General features: G+C 42.7%; 1 protein-coding gene across 1 annotated transcript in view; it reads left to right on the forward strand.

Annotated features, from left to right (window-relative positions):
• Positions 1-11,282: 11,282 nt before the first annotated feature.
• Positions 11,283-25,911, forward strand: part of LOC311098695 (small conductance calcium-activated potassium channel protein 2-like) — a gene marked incomplete at both ends in the record, with an annotated part of 54,204 nt that continues 39,575 nt past the window's right edge. The window contains one exon of the mRNA XM_084139231.1: positions 11,283-12,461. Coding sequence (XP_083995357.1) covers positions 11,283-12,461 — 1,179 coding nt within the window. The remainder of the gene's footprint in view (positions 12,462-25,911) is intronic.

A 25,911-nucleotide genomic window follows, 5' to 3' on the forward strand; every position in this document is an offset into this window, starting at 1 on the left:
ACACTTCCAGGGAAAGTCACCAACATCCATAATTAGGCCATATCAACCCCACTTAATGTCCTGTGAAATCATATTTCACTCCTCAGAGGAAAGGGGATTAAAAAAGAATCATTTTAAAGAGAAACAGTGAAGCGATAGAGGGCAAATGGAGATGCTGTGGGTTGTGAGACAGCTGGACGAGTACATTTCTGTTGGCCCATTTCTGTTAGCCCAATCACATATACAGTTTAGGTGTGATGTGATCATTAGCATAAATGGTCATGTCATTTTTATCATTTACTAGTCCATAATCTCTTATAGACTAATGTGACTGCTGTATTCAGACCCCTTGACTTTTTCCACATTTTGTTACATTACAGCCTTATTTTAAAATGGATTAAATAAAACAATTTCCTCAGCAATCTAAAACCAATACCCCATAATTACAAAGCAATTACAGGTTTTTAGACATTTTTGCAAATGTATTATAAGCAAAAAACAGAAATACCTTATTTACATAAGTATTCAGACCCTTTGCTTTGAGACTCTAAATTGAGCTCATGTGCATCCTGTTTCCATTGATCATCCTTGAGATGTTTCTACAACTTGATTGGAGTCCACCTGTAGTATATTCAATTGATTGGGCATGATTTAGAAAGGCACACACCTGTCTATATAAGGTCCCACAGATGACAGTGCATGTCAGAGCAAAAATCAAGCCATGAGGTCGAAGGAATTGTCCATAGAGCTCCGAGACTGGATTGAGTCGAGGCAAAGATCTGAGGAAGGGTACCAAAAAATGTCTGCAGCATTGAAGGTCCCCAAGAACACAGTGGCCTCCATCATTCTTAAATGGAAGAAGTTTGGAACCACCACGACTCTTCCAAGAGCTGGCCGCCCGGCCAAACTGAGCAATCGGGGGAGAAGGGCCGTGGTCAGGGAGGTGACCAAGAACCTGATGGTCACTCTGACAGAGCTCTAGAGTTCCTCTGTGGAGATAGGAGAACCTTCCAGAAAGACAACCATCTCTGCAGCACTCCACCAACTAGGCCTTTATGGTAGAGTGGCCAGACGGAAGCCACTCCTCAGTAAAAGGCACATGACAGCCTGCTTGGAGTTTGCCAAAAGGCACCTAAAGACTCTCAGACCATGAGAAACAAGATTCTCTGGTCTGATGAAATCAAGATTGAACTCTTTGGCCTGAATGCCAAGTGTCACATCTGGAGGAAACCTGGCACCATCCCTACGGTGAAGCATGGTGGTGGCAGCATCATGCTGTGCGGATGTTTTTCAGCGGCAGGGACTGGGAGACTAGTCAGGATCGAGGCAAAGATGAACAGAGCAAAGTACAGAGAGATCCTTGATGAAAACCTGCTCCAAAGCGCTCAGGACCTCAGACTGGGGTGAAGGTTCACCTTACAACAGGACAACAACCCTTAGCACACAGCCAAGACAACGCAGGAGTGGCTTCGGAACAAGTCTCTGAATGTCCTTGAGTGGCCCAGCCACAGCCCGGACTTGAACCCGATCAAACATCTCTGGAGAAACCTAAAAATAGCTGTGCAACGATGCTCCCCATCCAACCTGACAGAGCTTGAGAGGATCTGCATAGAATGGGAGAAACTCCCCAAATACAGGTGTGCCAAGCTTGTAGCGTCATACCCAAGAAGACTTGAGGCTGTAATCGTTGTCAAAGGTGCTTCAACAAAGTACTGAGTAAAGGATCTGAATACTTATGTAAATGTGATATTTCTGGGTTTTTTCCAAACATTTCTAAAAACCTGTTTTTGCTTCGTCATTATGGGGTATTGTGTGTAGATTTAATCAATTTTAGAATAAGGCTGTAACCTAACAAAATGTTGAAAGAGTCAAGGTGTCTGAATACTTGTTGAAGTCAAAGCTGTAGTGCATTTGGCAGTATTCTTGATTGATCACCCATAATGACTTCTCCAGCAAGAATGGGAATGATGCCTCAGATGCTGTTAATCACTCCCCTGGCATGAAAATAACCATAGGAGTTGACAAGACAGCACAAATAGATCTTGGACCAGGCTAGTCAATCACCAATTTATGTAACAAATGAGTCTTTCGGTGTGACAAGACAGATTCTCTACTAAAATGTGCATGCTTATCAGTTCAGAGAGTTCTGTAATCAGATTATCAGACGGTGTCAAAGCTTTATTTTCCCCCAAACCCCCAATCACTAATTACCACACCGCCCCTTCTTCTTTAAATTAAAAGCAGAAAATCTAACTTTAAACCTGCAGACAGAACAGCAAGCACCTCTAATTGCAGTGCTGTAGGGTAGGGACTGAAGAACAGAGGAGCCCAGTCAGTTTCTCAGGCGAGGCTACCTTGAGGAGACTAAGGCAGAGAGCTAGCTAATCCTCCACTGTGATTACTCAGCCAAACCTTTCAGGAGGAGCACACAGCAGCCCCACACACTCTCTCCTACCACGGGAAGAGATAAACACATTCAGGGGCCAGATTGGATCTGGGGCTTTTCATAGGATGTAAGGCAGCATTATCGACCAGAACATCTGAATTTACCCCCCTCCTTTCCCACTTTCTATCGCTCTCCTCCCTCATTTCTAATGCAATCAGTTTTTCCCCCTCCCTTTCAGGGTATCTCCGGGTTTTTTTTTATCCCTTACCTCATTGGACCTGTTCTTTCCCTCCATTTTCTTCTCTCCAAAGTGTGTCCCCACTGCAGGATTGAACCCTCTTTTGGGGCTTGTGGGGAGAAAAACCATAAGGTTTAAATGGAATTATGAGCCTCAGTTCTGCTTATAGCCACAGTGGTCCTGAAGCTTGAATTTAATAAACTAAGGTTTCCAATTGAGTGAGTTTGTAAAAAATGACATTAGTTTCATTTGCAGCAAGGTGTCCCTATCACGTTCAAGATACACTACATGACCAAAAGTATGTGGACACCTGCTCGTCGAACATCTCATTCCAAAATCATGGGCATTATTAATATGGAGTTGGTCCCCCTTTGCTGCTATAACAGCCTCCACTCTTCTGGGAAGGCTTTCCACTAGATGTTGGGACATTGCTGCGGTGACTTGCTTCCATTCAGCCACAAGAGCATTAGTGATGTCGGGCACTGATGTTGGGCGATTAGGCCAGGCTCGCAGTCGGCAATTTATATCAAAATACTGACTTAAACTTAAATTGCATGCATTTCGACATTTCAACACGTATTTCAGCATTTTATCATGAGCAAAATGGCAACAATGTCGCTAGCCAAAAGACGCAAAAGCTCTGTGAAAATGACACTTCAGTTTTTCAACTCTGATTCGGTTACCTGGTCACGATTCAGACTCGCCGTGGGGAGCTTAGTATTCGTGCTGCAGTTGGAGTCTGCCTGCATGGGAACCCCCGCGCCCCTCCTCCCTTCTCCCTTCTCCACCCGCCCCCGCAAGGCTCGCTACTGCCAAGACCTAAAAATAGAACCAGGAATCCCTGCATTAATTTAGAAGAGGAACGTCACATATATTACCGCAACTGTCAGCATTTCTTTAAGAGACCCATCTTCACTGTCGAATTTTTGGTTTGGTTTGGTAAAATCTCAATTATACCGACCTTGTAAATCACACTGAACGCCCCATTTAATTAATTTCACTTCAGGACCGTGGACATAATCCTTTATAATGGACACACGCAAGCCCCACAAAAAAAAACAAAAAACGTGTTTATGCAGTGGAAGTCTGTCGTAAACATGCACGTGGTGCAAGCCTGGGCCATGGGAAAAAATACAAGAGATAAAAAAAAGTATTAAACACCCCATGGTCGGAATAATTTGACCAATGACGCTACAATTCCAATGTTACAGTCAAACATGCTTGGCAACAATATTTCATCGGGTTCTTTACCCAGAGCCCCAATTGGCACAGACAACAAAAGACTGTCAGCAGAGCCTAAAGGCCTACACTCAAAGTACTGTATCTAGGTATGAGTATTGATTTTCTTACTGTCATTTACAATCTCCGTTGACGTTTCTTCCTCCAGGAGAAGCCTGCACAACCCACAGACGAATCAGGTAGGCTATTTCTCTCACATTATATTGAGAGAAATTATGTTGTATTTTTACTAGAATAACAGTATAGTGATATTAAGAAAATGCATGATTAAAATTATGCTGAATAGAGAAGAACATTTGTGATAGAAGTTAAAAAGTCAATGTTTTGTCCTAGAGGCTTGGCAAATGATTTTGCACAGGGGACTAAATGTGTAGCACTTAAATCAGGAAGGCTGTTATTTACTTTCAATGGCCAAGCTGACAATATGGTTCCGCGGTTCTAAGTGCTCGCTTGCTGTGGTCAGTTCCCTTCTTTGTGTGTTGCTGTTGTGGCTCTGAAGGGATGAGAGGCTCGGGTGAGTCTTTGAACCTCGCATGAATGATGAGTTTCTCTTATACCTCTCATCTCCATATTTCGCCCAGATAGCCTCTATTGCACACAGACCTCTCCACCCACACACACTCTCCACCAATACACACTTTCAAAGCACCGTGGTGTATGGAGCTCGTTCCTGGCCATCTCTTACATCACAAGCCTCAGACCCCCTTCAGAGCGGCCTTCTCTTTCATTGTCCTCATCCCATTCAACATGTCCACTCTCCTGTCCTTAACCGCTCCTCCAACCTGCTTCCTCTGGGACCACAATATTGGCTCAGTGGAGGGAATCTGATGATTCGGCTCCCTGGGGGAGGGGGTTCAAATGATGAGCATCAGGGGAAGCTCCTTTGTCGTTGTTAGAGTACTGTACATTCTCCTTTGTCTACAGGAATCCCACTGCATTCCTTTATAACTATAACCCGCCCCTCGTCCTCCATCCATCCATTCATCCAACCATCATTCATTTAAAACCTCATATCGCCCCCGGGCACACCAACCCTACCCCTGTGTACCCCCTCCCTAATGAGAAGACATGATCATGTTCAGGCAGTGTAGAGAGGAGGATGCGATCCCTTCGGCCATGGTAACTAATTGGTTATTGGTTCCTTATCTTTGCATTGGCACATTACGTCATCGGCGTCACTTACAGTAACAGGCTTTCTCTCCCACAGCGCTTTCACAGTGGTGGATGAACTTGAATGTTCCTCAGAATATCTATTTACATGGATCTGATCTCGATGGGCCTGCGCCAGCGTGCTGTACTACAGCTGCTGCCTGCAGCTGCTGCCTGCATGAGGCACTTTATCGTCCGGCGGCCCAATTGTTTGTGGCTGTAATAGAAAACACTTCATCAAAGTTGTCCGCCCAATGCCGGTCCATTCGTTTATGGGGGCTTGGATACTAACATGCAAACTGATATTTACCAGCGGCTTGCCATGTACCTGCCTTGCTCTGAATGATGGATGCTTAGTCATTTGAGTAGCCTTAGAAAATCGAACTGATGATCTAGCTGTCAGAGCTAAATTATATTCAACCATTGGGCGCTCGGCTGCAAGTGCCGCTGCCTGCCAGTATCTGTCTGGTCGACGGTGCCTACCCATACAAAACATTTTATTTTTACATGGCTTTTGGACACATGTAAATGTTTCACGTGTTTTTCCCTTGTGAATTTTTCTTTTTTTCACCACTTCCAACTATATCTGGTCTCCCATCCAGGGACAACCAGGACAGACCCTGCTTCACTTCAGAGGCAAACCAGCAGTGGGATGCAGGGTGCTATGTTGCTAGAATTAATGTGCCAAAACTGGAAAGAAGACAGCGAAAGCAAAGGCCAGGGTAACATAACCAAAGATAAGGAAAATTGCAGGAAAGAGGGAGGCGTGATATTTAATCGCATTATCATCAAAAAACTATTTTTTTTGCATTCATTTACAGTTCATTTGTTCTCGCATTTGGAAATTATTTCCTTGCAATATTTTGTTTTGCTATCAATACTTTTGGGTTTATGTTTTGCTTTCACTATCATTCTTTTTGTTTGCAATACTATGAAGTTTTTTCTCGCCTTCAGGTTTGCTTGATATTTATAGAAAATAAACAGCTCACTCACTTGAGGATTGCATCATAACGCTGTTACTCTATTAAAAGTGTTTAAAGTGGCAATCCTTAATTGAAACCTTAACAAAGTCTACTCCCCGCCACGGTTTCAGTAAAGCTGAGGGATGGGGCTAGAGAAATGCAACCACTCTCAAATCCATAGACTAGGCTATGGATGCAAGTACTGACCATCCATGATATCACATTTATAGTTTTAAACATGTTTTTAGGCTATATAGTGGTTCTTTACATTTAATATGTTTACAAACATTGGCGTAAAACAAGCTTATATCTTGGGTTCTGATGGGGTACGACAGTTGAACTAAGCTCATGAGGCATTTATACTTTTATTCTTAAAGAATCAATGGGTTCCTATCATTAATTTATAAGTCCAAAAGTATATGTAGCAACTAACTATTGCCCCTTTAACAGGCAGCAACCTTCATACAGCAGAACTATGTTGCCAGTTGAACTTAATCCATTAACCAACCCCCCCCCAAAATGTAATTACACATGTGAAAGTGAGATTTTCACATGTGAACCTGCCAATTAGATTTTCATGTGATTGATTTTCACATGTGAACTTGCAATTCCACATATGAAAGTGAGATTTTCACATGAGAATGTTTTTCACATGGGAAACTGCATATCCGATTTTCACGTGAAAGTTTTTAACATGTGAAAACAAGTTATTCTCCTCACATGTGAAAAGGTGGGGTTAACATGTGAACTCTAAATGTAATACATGTGAACATATGGTTTTACGGGTGAAATTTAAGTTCAACATGTAAAAATGTGATTTCACATGTGAAAATGCTAGGGTATGCCTCTCACTCTCTCTCTTTCTTTCTCTCTCTCTCTCTCTCTCTGTCTCTCTGTGTGGTGTGATGGGCAGGCCTGTTTGAGTCACCATCTCATATCTCTGAGTTCAGGGGTCATTAATCATGCTATTGTCAATGCTGTACAAATGCATCACTTCTATTGGATGTCACCTCATCTGTGTGTCATAACATTGTACCAAGGACCCTCGCCCCCTCACTAACTCCCCTCAATATAAGGCAGAGGAGCAGGGATTTATTTGAAACGCGGCGTGTCTCTTTAAATGTAAAAAGCACAGCCTCCCAACACAGCCCCTTCTCGCTCTCCTGTTTCTACAACAGCTGTCGGCTCCACCGCTTTACACAGTGAGCACGAAGAGAATACAAGGGAGAAGGCAACTCTCATTACACATGGATAGATTCACATAGAGCCTGTTGGACTCAGAGAACAGACAGGCACTGTTTAACCGAATCATGTCATGCTACACATGCATAGGTGTTGAGTCTGACGAGACAAATATTTTATATTTCAGATTCTTCAAATAGCCACCCTTTGCCTTGATGACAGCTTTAAACACTCTTGGCATTCTCTCAACCAGCTTCACCTGGAATGCTTTTCCAACAGTCTTGAAGGAGTTCCCACATATGCTGAGCACTTGTTGGATGCTTTTCCTTCACTCTGCGGTCCGACTCATCCCAAACCATCTCAATTGGGTTGATGTCGGGGGATTGTGGAGGCCAGGCGATCAGATGCAGCACTCCATCACTCTCCTTCTTGGTAAAATAGCCCTTACACAGCCTGGAGGTATGTTGGGTCATTGTCCTGTTGAAAAACAAATGATAGTCCCACTAAGCCCAAACCAGATGGGATGGCATATCGCTGCAGAATGCTGTGGTAGCCATGCTGGTTAAGTGTGCCTTGAATTCTAAATAAATCACAGACAGTGTCACCAGCAAAGCACCCTCACGCCATAACACCTCCTTCTCCATGCTTTATGGTGAGAAATACACATGCGGAGATCATCCGTTCACCCACACCGCGTCTCACAAAGACACAGTGGTTGGACCTAAAAATCTCCAATTTGGACTCCAGACCAAAGGACACATTTCCACCAGTCTAATGTCCATTGCTTGTGTTTCTTGGCCCAAGCAAGTTTCTTCTTATTATTGATGTCCATTAGTAGTCGTTTCTTTGCAGCAATTCGACCATGAAGGCCTGATTCACACAGTCTCCTCTGAACAGTTGATGTTGAGATGTGTCTGTTACTTGAACTCTGTGAAGCATTTATTTGGGCTGCAATTTTTGAGGCTGGTAACTCTAATTAACTTATCCTCTGCAGCAGAGGTAACTCTGGGTCTTCCATTTCTGTGGCGGTCTTCATGAGAGCCAGTTTCATCATAGCGCTTGATGGTTTTTGCGACTGCACTTGAAGAAACTTTCAAAGTTCTTGACATTTTCCGTATTGACTGACCTTCATGTCTTAAAGTAATGATGGACTGTCGTTTCTCTTTGCTTATTTGAGCTGTTCTTGCCATAATATGGACTTGGACTTTTAATAAGGCTATCTTCTATATACCTCCCTACCTTGACACAACACAACTGATTGTCTCAGACGCATTAAGAAGGAAAGAAATTCCACAAATTAACTTTTAAGAAGGCACACCTGTTAATTTAAATGCATTCCAGGTGACTACCTCATGAAGCTGTTTGAGAGAATGCCAAGAATGTTCAAAGTGTGGCTATTTGAAGAATCTCAAATCTCAAATATATTTTGATTTGTTTAACACATTTTTCGTTACTACATAATTCCATATCTGTTATTTCATAGTTTTGATGTCTTCACTGTTATTGTACAATGTAAAAAATAGTACAAATAAAGAAAAACACTTGAATGAGTAGGTGTGTCCAAACTTTTGACTGGTAGTGTACATGTGGTCTGCGGTTGTGAGGCTGGTTGGACGTACTACCAAATTCTCCAAAACGACGTTGGAGACGGCTTATGGTACAGAAATTAACATTCAAATGTCTGGCAACAACTCTGGTGGACATTCCTGCGGTCAGCATGCCAATTACATGCTTCTTCAAGACTTGCGACATCTGTGGCATTGTGTTGTGTGACAAAATTGCACATTTTAGTGGACTTTTGTTGTCCCCAGCACAAGGTGCACCTGTGTAATGATCATGCTGTTCAGTCAGCTTCTTAATATGCCACACCTCTCAGGGGGATGTTTTATCTTGGCAATGCTCACTAACAGGGATGTAAACAAATTTGTGCCCAACATTTGAGAGAAATACGTTTTTTGTGCATATGGAAAATTTCTGGGATCTTTTATTTCAGCTCATGAAACATAGGACCAACACTTTACATGTTGTGTTTATATTTGGGTTCAGTGTGTATACAACTTCATCACACTCTCACACAGACACTTTCATCTCTGCTTTGCTCTGGCTTCTTCTTTCACTGTGGTTACAGTCTTCTTATCTGCTTCCTGTGTTAGGTATAACTGCTTCCCCTCCTCCATCTTCTCTACACTACCATTTATGTGTCACTGAGCTTCCGCAGTATTTCATACTGGATGTCACCAAGGCTAGACACACACCATGCTTCCTAATGCAAATGGTCAAGCTAAAAAGGATGGGTACCGGTATGTGGGCTAAATCCAAGAGGAATTAAATAGGCATGCCAATCTTTTTTTGCTAGAGAGAGAGGGTGGGAGGAGTGGAGTGTCTGTGAGTGAGTGTGTGTGTGTGTGTGTGTGTGTGTGTGTGTGTGTGTGTGTGTGTGTGTGTGTGTGTGTTTTGGAATGCGCACTCTTGTGCTTGTGTGTGTTCACGCTCGTGTTCGTGGACGTTTGTGTTTTTGTAGGAGTTGTAAAGTTTGATTTAATTATTTATATGGCAGCAGTAACATTGCTTCCCAAACGAGCAAATGAAACTCCATCTTGCCAAGGAACCCACACAGGTCACAACGACCAATTACTTAATGAAAATTATCAGGTTTCTAATGTGCCGCTGGCCAGGGCTACTCCGAATTCCTTCAGTCTTTCACAGGAGCTATAAAACAGAGTGTACCCAAGCCTTTCCCCCAACTATTGAGGAAAGAGTCTACATCTGCAGTCTGAGGCCCATCAAAACTCCAAATGGCTGAGCCAGCTTTGGAAAGTATTACTTATTAAGAAGTACTCCTATTGTGTGATGAAAAATAGTTGGCTTCCCCTCTCTTGCCCACCCACTCTCTCCAGCTTTTACACAAACTGTAAAAATGTCATTTTAGAGTTTTATGAAAAGTTAGGCCTATAGGCTATTATCAGTTTTAAAGAATATATGTTTTTTCCCCTTCGAAATAGATAGTGAACCTCTACCAACTTCCTTTTTTGTCGTAAACACATATCATCATTCACATGTCATTTTGGGGTTCAACCCTTAAGTTAGTTGGCGCTATTTTTGTCGCTCGCTCACTAGCTAACTCTTTCAGAACCATTGACAGCGCTCCCCCTCTCTTTGCCCTTCCTCTCTCCCTTGCTCACGCCCTCGCTCTTTCCCTCCCTCGGATCTATCAGCAGGTTGTGTCATAATGGCAAACACAACAAATCCTACCATGTTGCCAGACAACAAAATGCTTTTATATCATTATGCTTTGTGTGTAACGCAATACGACAGCAGCTACAGTGTTTTATATAGGATAGGCCTTGTGAGCACCTCTTATGGTTACACATTTTGTTGTGCTCAACTATGCAGGCTGTGCATGATATCATGCCGAATTGTTCTACCTGGTAATCCAAAACCATGTCTACTCATTAAATATTAAACACTGACCTGCAAGTCTCAACGATAAGATAGGAGGGTTTTTGACGATTATTAAAAACAATTTTCTCGAATGGACTATATGGACCAAGTATGTAAAGTCTTTTGACGTGTCTAATTGTTATTAAATTACTTTTTAACTAGGCATTTCATTTCATGCTTATGTTGAATGGTTGGACGTAGCGGTATATAGAACCTCGTATTATAGACCTATAAACTCTCGTAGTGACACAACCGAGTAGGCTAAGCCTAGTTATGGTATAGCTCTCAGGGTAGACAGCAAAAGCAGATTCAGTTGGAGGAAAAGTGGTCTGATGATATGCATGGTGGTTGTGGCAACAGTGGATATTCGATAGTCAAGATCCAATGCATTTATAAATGATTGTCCATATAGATCAAGCCTGCAAAGGATCTTAACACTCATCCCTATTTGGTAATCGCATCAACTAAATCAATTGCGCGCATTGTTGTCGTTGAGGCTCTATCCACTAACATGTGTGCATATGTGGCTACTAATTTTCTAACGAAGGCGGTGTTTTGGCCTTACGGTGACGTTTTAAGGCAGGTCCTGGTCAAACCTACCAATGAGACGAGTCGGCTCTATTCTGCTGGGACTGATCGCAATGAACGGGTGTCGGAGCTATACAAGGCAACGGAGCATCCACAGTAAGACGCGGCTATTAAGGGGATGAGGCATCGATACGCGGGAGCTGTCTATCAGCACCAAATCCCCGACGAAGAGCGAGGCAGCGCGCAGAGCCAAGACCCAAACCCAGTCGCTCCAGTTTTCAGTCTGCCGCCCCCTCCTCCGTCTTTCAGAGAGCGTTCGACTACCACCTTGCACTACCTGAACCACCACCAACTGCCTTGTCTGAGCAAGCCCTCTCGGAGAGGTATCCATGCCTGTCAGCCGCAGCACGGCGAGCCCCCGCCTCTGACAAGCTACAACATCGCCCAGCGACCTTCACACCGGGTCTGTGAACCCGCCGGGCAGCCAGCACACCTGCAGCAGAACCGTTGGGCCGCAGCCGGCTCCCAGCCGCAGTCGGAGCAGCCTGTTTTTCAGAGCTGCCACTGCAGTTTTTCCGAGGAGGCGAGCCTTTCTCACCAGCGCCAGCCCCTCGCTCACCCGCCGCAGCCCTCCCCATCTTTGCCGCCGTCGTCCTCTCTGCTGTTTTTGCAGGAATCTAATCACGGGGATCATTTCCAAAGCAGTGCCAAATACCAACAGGCGAGCATCGTGGAACGCTGCCGGGGAGGAGGAGGAGGAGGAGGAGGGCACCGAGACCAGAAGCAGTTGTTGCAGCAACAGCAGCAACACAGCAGACTCCAACACAGGGACAGGGACCCCTCCCCTGAAGCAACCCGAGCAAACTCGCAGAAAGGGCGCACTATACATGTATGTGAGTCAATCGAGGCTAACCGGCGAGCATTCGAGTCCCAGACTCAGGGCCTGCAACAGCTACAGCAACTCCCACAATTGCGAGCTCAACAACAGCTACTAGTGGGGAGCAGCTTGCCTATCAACTACTGCGCCAACGGTTCAGGAGAGCTATGTCGGAATAACCAGGCACCACTGCTGCAACAGCATCAGCAGCAGCAAGACGCACTGGGGCGTCCGCAGCACTGTGACCAAGACCGCAATAAGCCGGGGAGGACGAACCAAGTCAACCAGCCACAGCACCCCAGCCAGCCGCAGCACCATTGCCGCGACTCCCGTGTAAACCCACCAACGCAGCCGTACGGGTCGTCTGCGTCTGCGACTGGCAGTAGCAGCAAGAGCAGCCCTAACTACGGCTCCAGCTATCACCTGTGGCCCGAGAGCCCGCATAAGGGAGAAGAGAGGATACTCATCGATCATCATCAGGTACATTTCAAATTTGCTCATGCACCATTGATACAAATAATGAGGGTCTGATAAACCTGTAACCTGTAAATTGGCTGTATAAGGTTTCCATTCCATGGCCACGCCTGTCACATGAGTCTTTGATATAGGCCTAACAGCGTTGTATGTGGGTTATTTGAATCGATGGATAGGTATGTGTTAGTGCACATAGTTTCACAGGTAACGTTCGTAAGGGTCTATGTAATTGTGCGACTGCTTCTTCAAAAAACACTAATGTAACCTATGACACCCCCCACGCACACACGCACGAACGCGCTATATCTTTCTCACACTCACCTCCTCTTTCCTAGTATATATATATATATATCTCTCTCTCTCACACACACCTGTTCCATGTTCCAGGAACAGCGAGTCTTTTGCGCGTTGAAAAATTTAAATGTGTTCTCTCGCAGCCAGAGATAACTGTCTGTTGAATCTTCACAGTAGGCTTCTCTCTCCTGTTACACGTTTTGGCATAGTGCCACAGTTATGACAAAACGTTTTGTGTTGAAGCACCTTACCATTGTCCAGTTTTTCATTGGATCCTTTGTACTGCAATGTACAAACTAATGAACGGTTTGGATGCAAATACTGTGCAAAAGCCAACCCATGACATAATGGACATGTAGCCTAATATATATATCAGAGACTGTCATATAGTAAGTCATATACATTTTTATGTAATCTCTGCCACTAAATCCTTCAAAAAATATATACCTCTTGAATTGCTGTTACATTAAACTATATGAATTTCCATATTATGTATGCACCCTGGCTCATCATAAAATAACCATAACAAAAATGATTATAACAATACTTGAATTGCCTATATTATACGTATTAAATGCTTGTCTAGTCTATCAGACACGTGAACAACTACTGCATGTTTTCGGATACACTCACAGCTTTCTGGATCTATCTTATTGACTTGCCCTTAATGAGGCTGGTTCCCATGTTTGAAATCCCTTAAACAAAACAATTGAGACAGCGCAAGACTGATAAAGTGTATACAATTACAGTATCCTGCAACATACCCCGAAACTCAATAGCTGCTCCGTATTGATGGCACTGTGAGATTGTGTCTAGCCTCAATAACATTGGTGCTTTCAAAGGTAATTTGCTAGTCCCATTATGAGCCTAGTGTAAGTACTCTTTCATTCTTGCCACTTAATGGTATAGAGGTGTCCCCTTGGACAAGTGAGTGGCTCCAGCTTCAGACTGGCTCATGTTGCCAGCCTATATACCTCTAAAGGGAAGATGGGGTCGCGTGTGTCATCAGCAGGATGGATGGAGAGACGAAGGGGAAAGCTATTACACTATTACAGGAAAGCCTTTGCACTGCTCGTGCCAAACTGGAGTGGTACACGGTCATAATCACCCTATATGAGCTATAAGAGGTCAATACGGTATATATCACCATGCCACTGCCACCAACCTGATGCCATATGACATAATGCTTGGATTTATATTGAGGCTGTGCTGCTGTGTTTGCACCTTCGTTGGCTTTTGCTTTTTTGCTCGGTTTTTAGAGAACGTTTTTTAATTAATGTGTTCTTTTCCAAAGTAACAGAGGCTCATCAAGACTAGTTGTTTTGTAAGAGTAGTCTTATCAAGGCTATCACTATTAATGCTGCATTTATTTTGGGTATGCGATTAGACTTAGGTAATTGCTATTGTGTGAGCCGAGAGCCTGGAATGTCGACAGATTCCCTATTTTGTTATGATTAGCGGTGCTCTTAAGGCTCCATTCGTTGCCAGAAGAATCGTATTTGTTGATTTAACTCTATCGGTTATCACCAGGCCTCTTGTACAAGGCCCTTTGTTTTAGCTCGATTAGGCGTGCAGTGTCGTGCATGTTTCCACTGGCTACCTTCCCGTCCTCAGGCCCAGGGCAGCCAACACCTTGCAAGTAAACACACACCGATGAACAAATGTCACCCTCATTCATTAACTGGGGTGGAACCCGGCCATATCCTGTATGCTGGGAGTGAATGTCCCGATCTCTGATAACACGTTCACATTGAATTGGGGGGGATGGGGGAGTCTGCATTTAAGTGCCGCTACTCCACGCTTGGTAACTGAAATAGATTCCATGTTTGTTGCTATGGTGAGGAAAACCTGACATTGTATAGCTGGGCCTCTCTAAGGCATTGCCTACGTACAGAGAATGAAGGGAAAAAATGCCCTCCAAGGTTTTACATACATTATACACACACACACACACACACACACATACACACTGGACAGCTGCTACGGTTCTTCTAATAGGTGATGGCTTCCTATCCTTTCCACTTGCACAGTTCACATGACTCTCTTGCGTTTCATCTGAGTGATTTCCCACAAGGAGAGGTATATTGAATTGCGTGCAATCTAGTAAGATACAAAGATGAAGGGAAAAAATAGCCAGAGCAGTGCTGCCGTAGACCGCCATCTCTCTATATGCCAGATGTTTTTGCTCCGATCGCCCAAGTGCAATTTGTCGCCTGTATTTGACGTCTGCTGCTTTCCCGTTTTAATGCATGTTGTAACCTACCATAATTTTGGGGGGTTTTCACTCTGTCCACATAGCGCTTCGCGCAATAAATGACCCAGGTTCCTTTATATGGTAATTTATGTGCGATCATAGCCAAGTTATGTCAGCCATATAATGTATCACAGCCATGCATATGCTTGGTGACTAATTATGTTATTGATCTTGCCTACGTCCTGTGTTAAAGCATGATCAGAGGACAGGAACCTGGAGAGTATGAATAATGTCACTGTAATTTGATATCGATCATTCATCATAATATCGAGTCGGGACAGACTTGTGATGTGCTCCAATTGTAATTACATTTACATTTTAGTCATTTAGTAGACGCTCTTATCCAGAGCGACTTACAGTTAGTGAGTGCATACATTTTCTAAAACTTTTTTTTCCCATACTTGTGTAATCAGTGTGATGTGTTTCATTACACCTGCTAGAATATCATGCTCAGCATTTTTGACACCATAGTGGAACTGTACCAGTTGGCAGGTGTTACTGAAAAATTATTGTAACACTATTTTAGTTCATATTACAGCAAATTGCAATTCACTCTACTGTATGTAATACACTGTGAGAATGAATGAGATAGCCTTTACAGCAGAGATAGGATACTGTATCTTACACTAAATCAACTCATGGTTCCCTGACTGCACTACAATATGCATGTCTGAAAGCATCTCTCACCACTGTGAATTACATTTAACCCAGTTAGTGCATGTGTACTGTAGCTTTTTTCCATTGTGCGGTTACCCAGGCACTCACTGTATTTTACCCATTTGGTTTGAAGTCTTAACCCCGGCTAAGGTCCTGGTGCCCTAAGGTTTGGATTTGACCGGAGATACTGCACCACTTAATTCTCTCCCGCATCAAACACAACACTGTTTATGTAAACCTCACGAAAAACCCTTGGGCAGATGAATAAAGGCGCCATCGAGCAGAAAGAGGACTTCTCATGCTTGGTAACTGTCTTGAACCACTGTTTACAAAGAACACTAATATGAATGTGTAACTTTTCCATAGAGATGTGTGATAGTAGGAGGGTGTCCAGTCTCTGTGGCATATTTGAACACTTTCACACTGAAATATGTATTAGCCGGTTCTGCCATAGACCTATGGACTTAGTTATAATACAGACTAGATGTTGTGTGGCATTTATTTGAATTTATAGAAAGCAAAAGAGAATTATTCATCATGAAAATAATATTTACATACATGTATTTGTGTAGCCATCATAGAACAAATGTACAGTACATGCCATTGTACTGAGTACCGGTAGGTGAATCATCGTTTGCATAGTGTTTAAATTGTTGTCCTTATTTGCACATCATTTGAATGGGACTCAGTTGATCAACAGTCTCAGCCGAATGAAGCATTGCAGTAAAGTATGTGCTTTCTCACTGCAATAGTGCCCAACAGTATCTGTTAAGGAGATCTCTCACTGGATATTGTGTGTGTTTGTGTCCGTGTGTGTGCATGAGTGTGTGTGTGTGTGTGTGCATGCGAGATAGAGAAAGACAAATACAGAGAGAGAGTGTGTACTTGTGAGTGGGAGGAAGAGTGTTAGTATACCATTGTCCTCTGCGTGCCACGATCTTCCCTTAAAAGCGTAAAGGGCATAGAGACCTACTGTCTGTTGAAACACCAATTTTCTTCACAATGATATTGTGATGCATTTAATTTGTCTCTGGGAAGATTCTCCCCTCTGAGTCCTAACGACAACCTCCATCTCTGTTCATGTTTTCACAAAAAGGAGGGATTTTCGACATTATTTCTCATGATGGTTTAATATGTTGTTTTTATTGTGAACACACACACACAAACAAACACTCATTCATAGCTATGTAGTGTGATATGTTGTTGTGAACACACACAACAATGATGATGTTCATCGCTATGTGGTTGCTATGTGGTTTGATATGTTATTATTGTGAACAGTCAGTGTGGCTATAGACCTTTCCATCTCTAAGGCCTTGTTGTGTTGTGCGACACTAAAACAAGTATAGATAAGAAGAATACGGAACCCCCCCCCCACTGTGTTTCTACAGTGAAAGCCCTCGTGGTTTCATCCTGCGGCTCTGTGGTACATACAGCTGCACAGCCCTTCATTAGTGCCGTCTGATTGTTAACCCCTTAATGGACTCCCTCCATTACGGCCATCTGATTGTTAACCCCTTCACGGACTCCATCCCAGCTCCTGTTGTCACCGCACCAGCTTATTTTTTTTAACCCTTTCATGGCCAGTTCCGGGGGAGTCCATTTTGTAATCTCTCTCTCTCTCTCTCTCTCTCTCTCTCTCTCTCTCTCTCTCTCTCTCTCTCTCTCTCTCTCTCTCTCTCTCTCTCTCTCTCTCTCTCTCTCTCTCTCTCTCTCTCTCTCTCTCTCTCTCTCTCTCTCTCTCTCTCTCTCTCTCTCTCTCTCTCTCTCTCCACTAAAGGACCCTGAGGGGATTAAAAACACACCATAGAAGTAAACTGTAGCTGGGGGCTGTGACCACAATTCCCAGAACTTTTATCATGTTGGACTTAATAGCCGGGCATGGGGAGAATCTTATTGAGCATATAGGGATAGCCGCGTGTATTATACGTGGGCCTCCCAACCTTACAACAACCTCAAAACAACAGCGGGTTGAGCGAGTAGTACAGTATGTTAGTGAACTGACTGTAAGTGTCTGGGCGGGGGGTGGGCGGGTAAATACAAATGTGCTGCTATTCCAAATGGCTTCTGTTTCATTTAGCAGAAAAAGAGGTTATAAAGCAGATAAGGAAATTCAATTAGTTTCTACTGGGAAAGGGTGCTGCCGGAGTCAGAGCCATGTTACGTGACATATGGTAAGGGCTTTCTCTTAGAATAGGCCTGGAGGACAGATATCTTGTTTCAACTTGTGTGTTTCTGTAATTGTCCTTCTGGACTCTGAGGTATAGCAGCCGTTGTCTGAGTAGGGTCCAGATGCACAATGGAGGTGATTGCAGTTGCACATGGAAAAAGGTTTGCAGCTGTCTTTTTCCCAAGAATATTGAACAAAGAAGGTGAAAAAGTTCAAACAAATGTTATGTGAAGGAATAAGGCATTAAAGGGATACATCGGGAGAGTCAGGTGAACTTGTGGATACCATTTGTATGTCTCTGCTTCCAGTATGAAGAAAGTAAAAGGTAGTTTCGTGAGATAATGCTAACTAGCATTAACGCAATACACTATCGCTAGTTAGCAACTTCCTTCAAACTGGATGCAGAGAAATAAAAATGGTATCCACGAGTTCATCTGACTCTGGGGAAGTAGATAAAGGACCTCATTGCCAAAATCCCGAAGTATCCCTTTAAGGTAAAGCCTACCACAAAACAGATGTGAAACGCTAAGTACAACCTGGGTCTTATCTCCATGTTAATGCATTGCTCTTTGAAATGGAGAGTTTCCATGATACTTTTCTCTCTTCTCAGAACCATGGAAAACTCTCTCCCTCTCTCTTTCTTTCTCTCTCCCTTGCCAAGCTGAAACTCTGTTGTCTTGTCCTCCTCATATCATAAATCTAAGGCTGGACGTATCCACCGAGTTCTCGAGTCAATCTTTACTGAGTTTGTTATGGTATTGATCCATCCTATACTATAGGTTGTGCTGCACTCTCCCTGCTATTGATGTTTCTGCCTTGGGAGAGAAAGAAACAGCCTTTGTCGGAATTTAGTGGAGGCTCGTTTCAAAATGACTTACATCATTCAAAATGAACACTGAAGTTGGATTGTTATGCATTGCCATTGCATTCCGAGACAGTAAATTCAGCGCCGTGAGACAAAGTTGTGTGATTGCACCAATGAAGGATATTGCCTGTTGTAATAATCTCAGAGTAGAATTTATGACTGTTTGGCCCTATGATGTCAAATAGTCATGAGGGCTACATAATAGGATGATGTAGTTTACTGGGTCGGCAAGTGTTTGTATGTTTGAAAGCAGAGGGGCCTGGTATTAAGTACAGTGGGGAAAAAAAGTATTTAGTCAGCCACCAATTGTGCAAGTTCTCCCACTTAAAAAGATGACAGAGGCCTGTAATTTTCATCATAGGTACACGTCAACTATGACAGACAAATTGAGATTTTTTTTCTCCAGAAAATCACATTGTAGGATTTTTTATGAATTTATTTGCAAATTATGGTGGAAAATAAGTAATTGGTCAATAACAAAAGTTTCTCAATACTTTGTTATATACCATTTGTTGGCAATGACACAGGTCAAATGTTTTCTGTAAGTCTTCACAAGGTTTTCACACACTGTTGCTGGTATTTTGGCCCATTCCTCCATGCAGATATCCTCTAGAGCAGTGATGTTTTGGGGCTGTCGCTGGGCAACACGGACTTTCAACTCCCTCCAAAGATTTTCTATGGGGTTGAGATCTTGAGACTGGCTAGGCCACTCCAGGACCTTGAAATGCTTCTTACGAAGCCACTCCTTCGTTGCCCGGGCGGTGTGTTTGGGATCATTGTCATGCTGAAAGACCCAGCCACGTTTTATCTTCAATGCCCTTGCTGATGGAAGGAGGTTTTCACTCAAAATCTCACGATACATGGCCCCATTCATTCTTTCCTTTAAAACGGATCAGTCGTCCTGGTCCCTTTGCAGAAAAACAGCCCCAAAGCATGATGTTTCCACCCCCATGCTTCACAGTAGGTATGGTGTTCTTTTGATGCAACTCAGCATTCTTTGTCCTCCAAACACGACGAGTTGAGTTTTTACCAAAAAGTTCTATTTTGGTTTAATCTGACCATATGACATTCTCCCAATCCTCTTCTGGATCATCCAAATGCACTCTAGCAAACTTCAGACGGGCCTGGACATGTACTGGATTAAGCAGGGGGACACGTCTGGCACTGCAGGATTTGAGTCCCTGGCGGCGTAGTGTGTTACTGATGGTAGGCTTTGTTACTTTGGTCCCAGCTCTCTGCAGGTCATTCACTAGGTCCCCCCGTGTGGTTCTGGGATTTTTGCTCACCGTTCTTGTGATCATTTTGACCCCACGGGGTGAGATCTTGCGTGGAGCCCCAGAACGAGGGAGATTATCAGTGGTCTTGTATGTCTTCCATTTCCTAATAATTGCTCCCACAGTTGATTTCTTCAAACCAAGCTGCTTACCTATTGCAGATTCAGTCTTACCAGCCTGGTGCAGGTCTACAATTTTGTTTCTGGTGTCCTTTGACAGCTCTTTGGTCTTGGCCATAGTGGAGTTTGGAGTGTGACTGTTTGAGGTTGTGGACAGGTGTCTTTTATACTGATAACAAGTTCAAACAGGTGCCATTAATACAGGTAACGAGTGGAGGACAGAGGAGCCTCTTAAAGAAGAAGTTACAGGTCTGTGAGAGCCAGAAATCTTGCTTGTTTGTAGGTGACCAAATACTTATTTTCCACCATAATTTGCAAATAAATTCATAAAAAATCCTCCAATGTGATTTTCTGGATTTCTTTCCCTCAATTTGTCTGTCATAGTTGACGTGTACCTATGATGAAAATTACAGGCCTCTCTCATCTTTTTAAGTGGGAGAACTTGCACAATTGGTGGCTGACTAAATACTTTTTTCCCCCACTGTATGTGTTTGTGTGTTTGTGTGCATGCGTGTGTGCGCGCGTGTGTGCCTGCACAAGCATGTGTGTGCCTTCCCTGAATGTGTGTATTCTGAAATGTGTGTGTGGAGGTGGGATGAGTCATACCGCGAAACAGAGGGACACACAGGGAAAGACTGTCAGCGTGCATGTGTCTGTCTATCTGTGTGTATCAACTAGCTCTCACAGTCTCGCGTCAGAATTAGATCTTCATTCATGTTTCTCAAACGTCAAATGTCGCAGTTGTTCCAAACGTTCAAGTGTTTAAGGTTAAGTTTAGGCATTAACTCTGAATTCTTAAGGTTAGGCATTAACTCCGAATGGTTAAGGTAAGGGTTAAGGTTTGGAATAGGCTTAAAAAATATATATAAAACACCTTTCTATTGCTGGATTCGAACATGCAGCTGGCCCTTTGGAACCAGAGGCAGATGCTTATACTTATGCCCTTCTGTCATCCCTGGGTATGCTTTACATCGGCAAAAGATTGAGTAGATTTTCAGGATAAAAAGAAACGGGATGGAGCTAATCACAGACAAAATCCTAGAGGAAAACCTGCTTCAGTCTGCTTTACACCAGACACTGGGAGAGGAATTCACCTATCAGCAGGACATTAACGTACAACACAAGGCCAAATCTACACTGGAGTTGCTCACCAAGAACACAGTGCATGTTCCTGAGTGGCCAAGTCACATTTCTGATTTAAATCTGCTTGAAAATCTATGGCATGACTTGAAAATTGCTGTCTAGCCATGATCCCCAACACCTTGGCAGAGCTTGAAGAATTTTGAAAAGAATAATGGGCAAGTATTGCACAATCGCTGACAACATGTATTGACTCAGGGGGGTGAATACTTTTCTTATTAAGGTATATTAGTGTTTTATTTTTCATTAATCTCTGACATTACAGAATATTTGGTGTAAATCGTTGACAAAAAATGACAATTTTAATCCCACTTTGTAACACAATAAAATGTGAGGAAATCCAAGGGGGATGAATACTTATGATACCCACTGTAAATGGATGATTCTACAGAAGTGGTGCAAATTGCAGTCCTACCCCCAAAAAACTATTTTTAAAAACAGTTAAGACTCTAAATTTAGGACATTTTTTTTTTACATCATGTTATGTTCTAATTCGATCCGAGGCAATAACAAACATATTGTTAAATGAATACAGTACAAAGGCATTGTTGCTACACCTACAGTTGAAGTCGGAAGTTTACACATACCTTAGCCAAATACATTTAAACTCTGTTTTTCACAATTCCTGACATATAATCCTAGTAAAAATTCCCTGTCTTAGGTCAGTTAGGATCACCACTTTATTTTAAGAATGTGAAATGTCCGAATAATAGTAGAGATAATGATTTATTTCAGCTTTTATTTCTTTCATCATTCCTCCTGACAGAGCTGGTGTAACTGAGTCAGGTTTGTAGGCCTCCTTGCTCGCACACGCTTTTTCAGTTCTGCCCACAAATTTTCTATAGGATTGAGGTCAGGGCTTTGTGATGGCCACTCCAATACCTTGACTTTGTTGTCCTTAAGCCATTTTGCCACAACTTTGGAAGTATGCTTGGGGTCATTGTTCATTTGGAAGACCCATTTGCGACCAAGCTTTAACTTCCTGACTGATGTCTTGAGATGTTGCTTCAATATATCCACTTAATTTTCCTTCCTCATGATGCCATCTATTTTGTGATGTGCACCAGTCCCTCCTGCAGCAAAGCACCCCCACAGCATGATGCTGACACCTCCGTGATTCACGGTTGGGATGGTGTTCTTCGTCTTGCAAGCAGCCCCCTTTTTCCTCCAAACATAACGATGGTCATTATGGCCAAACAGTTATATTTTTGTTTCATCAGACGAGAGGACATTTCTCCAAAAGGTACGATCTTTGTCCCCATTTGCAGTTGCATCTTTCTCTAAAAAATGCTTTCCCACCTTTTGATGTCGAGCTGACTAGTAAAAAAATCTGTCGATGTGCCCTTGAGCAAGGCACTTAACCCTAATTGCTCCTGTAAGTCGCTCTTGATAAGAGCATCTGCTAAGTTACTAAAATATAAATGTAATGTCACTACTGAAACACACACATGAAAGACTGTATAATGAACGTGCCTTAAGCCACACCCCTACAAATATAACCAGGTGATGGGATTGCACCCCTCTCCACTATGGCCACATGGTGAGTAGTCTGTCTGCAAATTTTTTTGGGGAAATGAATGAGCAAGTTGGTAAATCTTCATGTATTTTTAATTAGTGTCACTACCGAACAGCTAATATATCAGGAAATATACAAAGTACGGTTTTGGAACTAAAATATATGTTTGCTGGGATGTACATCTGTCCAAATGAAAGATAGCCAGTCATATGTTAACTTCTTTAAAGTCCAAAATAATTGACCAAACCGAAACATTCACAACTGAAACAATAAACACCATAGAGATACATAGATACATCTTTGTATCTGTGCCATTATGGCGACTGTGACAGCATGGGCAGCGCAATTGAGGCTATCACCATTTTAAAATTGCATGCGTCATGCTCTACCAACTGAGCTACAGAGGACCACCATGTGGATAGTGGACAAGTGCACACTTCAGGAAAAAATGTGTGTTGAGATGCATAGCCAGCTCCAACCCTCCAAGAGGCCAAACATTGACATCTATTTTGACAAAACCTAGACGTCTATAATATGCTATACTGTACTGTACTGTACTCTACTGTACTGTGCTCTACTGTACTGTGCTTTACTATACTGTACTGTACTCTACTGTACTGTGCTCTACTGTACTGTGCTTTACTATACTGTACTGTACTTTACTGTACTGTGCTCTACTGTACTGTGCTTTACTCTACTGTACTGTACTCTACTGTACTGTGCTCTACTGTACTGTGCTTTACTATACTGTACTGTACTGTACTCTACTGTACTGTGCTCTACTGTACTGTGCTTTACTGTACTGTACTGTACTGTACTGTACTCTACTGTACTGTGCTCTACTGTACTGTGCTTTACTGTACTGTACTGTACTGTACTGTACTGTACTGTACTCTACTGTACTGTGCTCTACTGTACTGTGCTTTACTGTACTGTACTGTACTGTACTCTACTCTACTGTACTGTGCTTTACTATACTGTACTGTACTCTACTGTACTGTGCTCTACTGTACTGTGCTTTACTGTACTGTACTGTACTCTACTGTACTGTACTCTACTCTACTGTACTGTGCTTTACTATACTGTACTGTACTCTACTGTACTGTACTCTACTCTACTGTACTCTACTGTACTGTACTGTACTGTACTCTACTGTACTGTGCTTTACTGTACTCTACTGTACTGTGCTTTACTGTACTGTGCTGTACTGTACTCTACTGTAGTGGTTCCCAACCTTTATTGAACCGTGGCACACCTTGATAGGATAAACATTTCTTGCGGCACACCTACAATTTCCCTATTAATTTATTTAATGGTAATGACCTCCAACTCATCTGATCCATACTGCAAATCATCTATTTTCTGTGACCATTTAAAAAATAGATTAAATAGGCTTTATTTGAACTATTTTCATAGTTTGCATAGTTCCTTACTCATGATGACAAATGTATGTACCCCTTTAAGAGCACCCCGCAAACCTGCGCTAGCTCCGGTAAAATAGGTCTATAGTTTTGAACGGTTTGAGCAGTTTTCTGCATTGTAAAGGTGCAACCACGGACACAAAGCCATGCTCCGTTTGTTTCTATGGCAGAGGCTGTGGTATAGCTAAGCCTAATCAGACTTGCCTGTGCTAATGGTTCTTACAGTCGAAGTAAAATTATACAAATTACTTGCTCGTGATGCGCGCCCCTCAAATGATACAAATTTAACAACAGCCTAAGCGTACTGGACTTGAAACAACGATACAAATGTAGCTTCACCATGTGCCATTCAATTTATTATCTGAATGGCACTGGTGCACCCAAGTCGAAACTCCGTGTGCATTCCACAGGTCACGTTTATAAGTGAGTGTTGAAAAAAATTATCAAGATTAGGAAATGTGTGCCGGTTGGGAACCACTGCTCTACTTTACTGTACTGTATTGTGCTGTGCTCTGCTCTACTGTACTCTACTGTTCTCGAGTTTACTCGTGTTTCTTACAATTGAAGAAAGGGCCCATGGATTCTTGATCTAGTGGTCTTGGTCTTGAGACCACTCAAGACCACATAAATTCGGTCTTTAACTTGTCATGGTCTCAACTCACTGTGTCTGGATCTTGGGACCAATGTCCTGATATAAATCTTGGTCTTGGCTCCTGGATATTACCTTAGTCTGTGGCTTACCCAATTTGAAGAAGACAATGCTCTATGATAGTTGGCTAATCACTCCCAACCCATAGGAATCCCCGCCCAGTTGACTACTTTTAAATAGTGGAAGCCCTCAATGACAATGTCTATACTCAAATGAGTTATACCCATCTACAGTCCATTTATCTCTATGATTGACACTTGACACCAAAATGCATTTTATTTTGCCAAAATAAAATAGGTAAAGTGATAAACATCTAACAACATAATGAATTCGATGTATAAGTAATTCAATCAATCAACAAGTTTGTGATGAGTGTGGTGAAAGGAGTCAGGCGCAGGAGGGTAATCACAGAATACAGAGTTTATTCCTTTGTTGACAAACAAATGCACTCGAATAGCGATCAACGAAACAGGCACAGGGGAAACAAACATCCCTGGCAATTGCACTGTAACGGAATCCAATAATACATAGGCACAGGGGGAAAATCTACCCTGGCAACACAATGTTATGAGTCGCTCCACGAACTACATACTCTCACAATGAACAATCACCCACAAGGACAAGGGGGCAGAGGGAACACTTATACACAGACTAATTAGGGGATAGGAACCAGGTGTGTGTGATTGACAAGACGAGACAATTGTCATGATGATTGGGGCGGCAGTGGTTAGTAAGCTGGTGACGACGAACGCCGAAGCCTGCCCGAACAAGGAGGGGAGGCAGCCTCGGCTGAAGTCGTGACATAGTTTCAGATTTATACAATCAACATTGAACATTTTACAGAGAACAAAAGAGATTATATTTCTCTAAATTCAATTGAAAGGTTTTGAAAATTAGGTAAAAAATGTTTTTACTATTTAGTTAATTTGGTAAGCAAATAACATTTCTAAAATGAATCTGTAATAGAAGGTTAATCAAAATGATCACTACTGTGCATGGTTCAACCTTTATTTCTACTTTTTTCACTATGCTTCGGTAGTGACAAATTTTGTGGGGTGGTAAGGAATTCAGTTAAATATTTCAAATATGCAAGACAA

The sequence above is a fragment of the Coregonus lavaretus genome, assembly GCF_964263955.1.
Source record: "Coregonus lavaretus genome assembly, chromosome: 23".
In the NCBI taxonomy this organism is placed as follows: Eukaryota; Metazoa; Chordata; class Actinopteri; order Salmoniformes; family Salmonidae; genus Coregonus; species Coregonus lavaretus.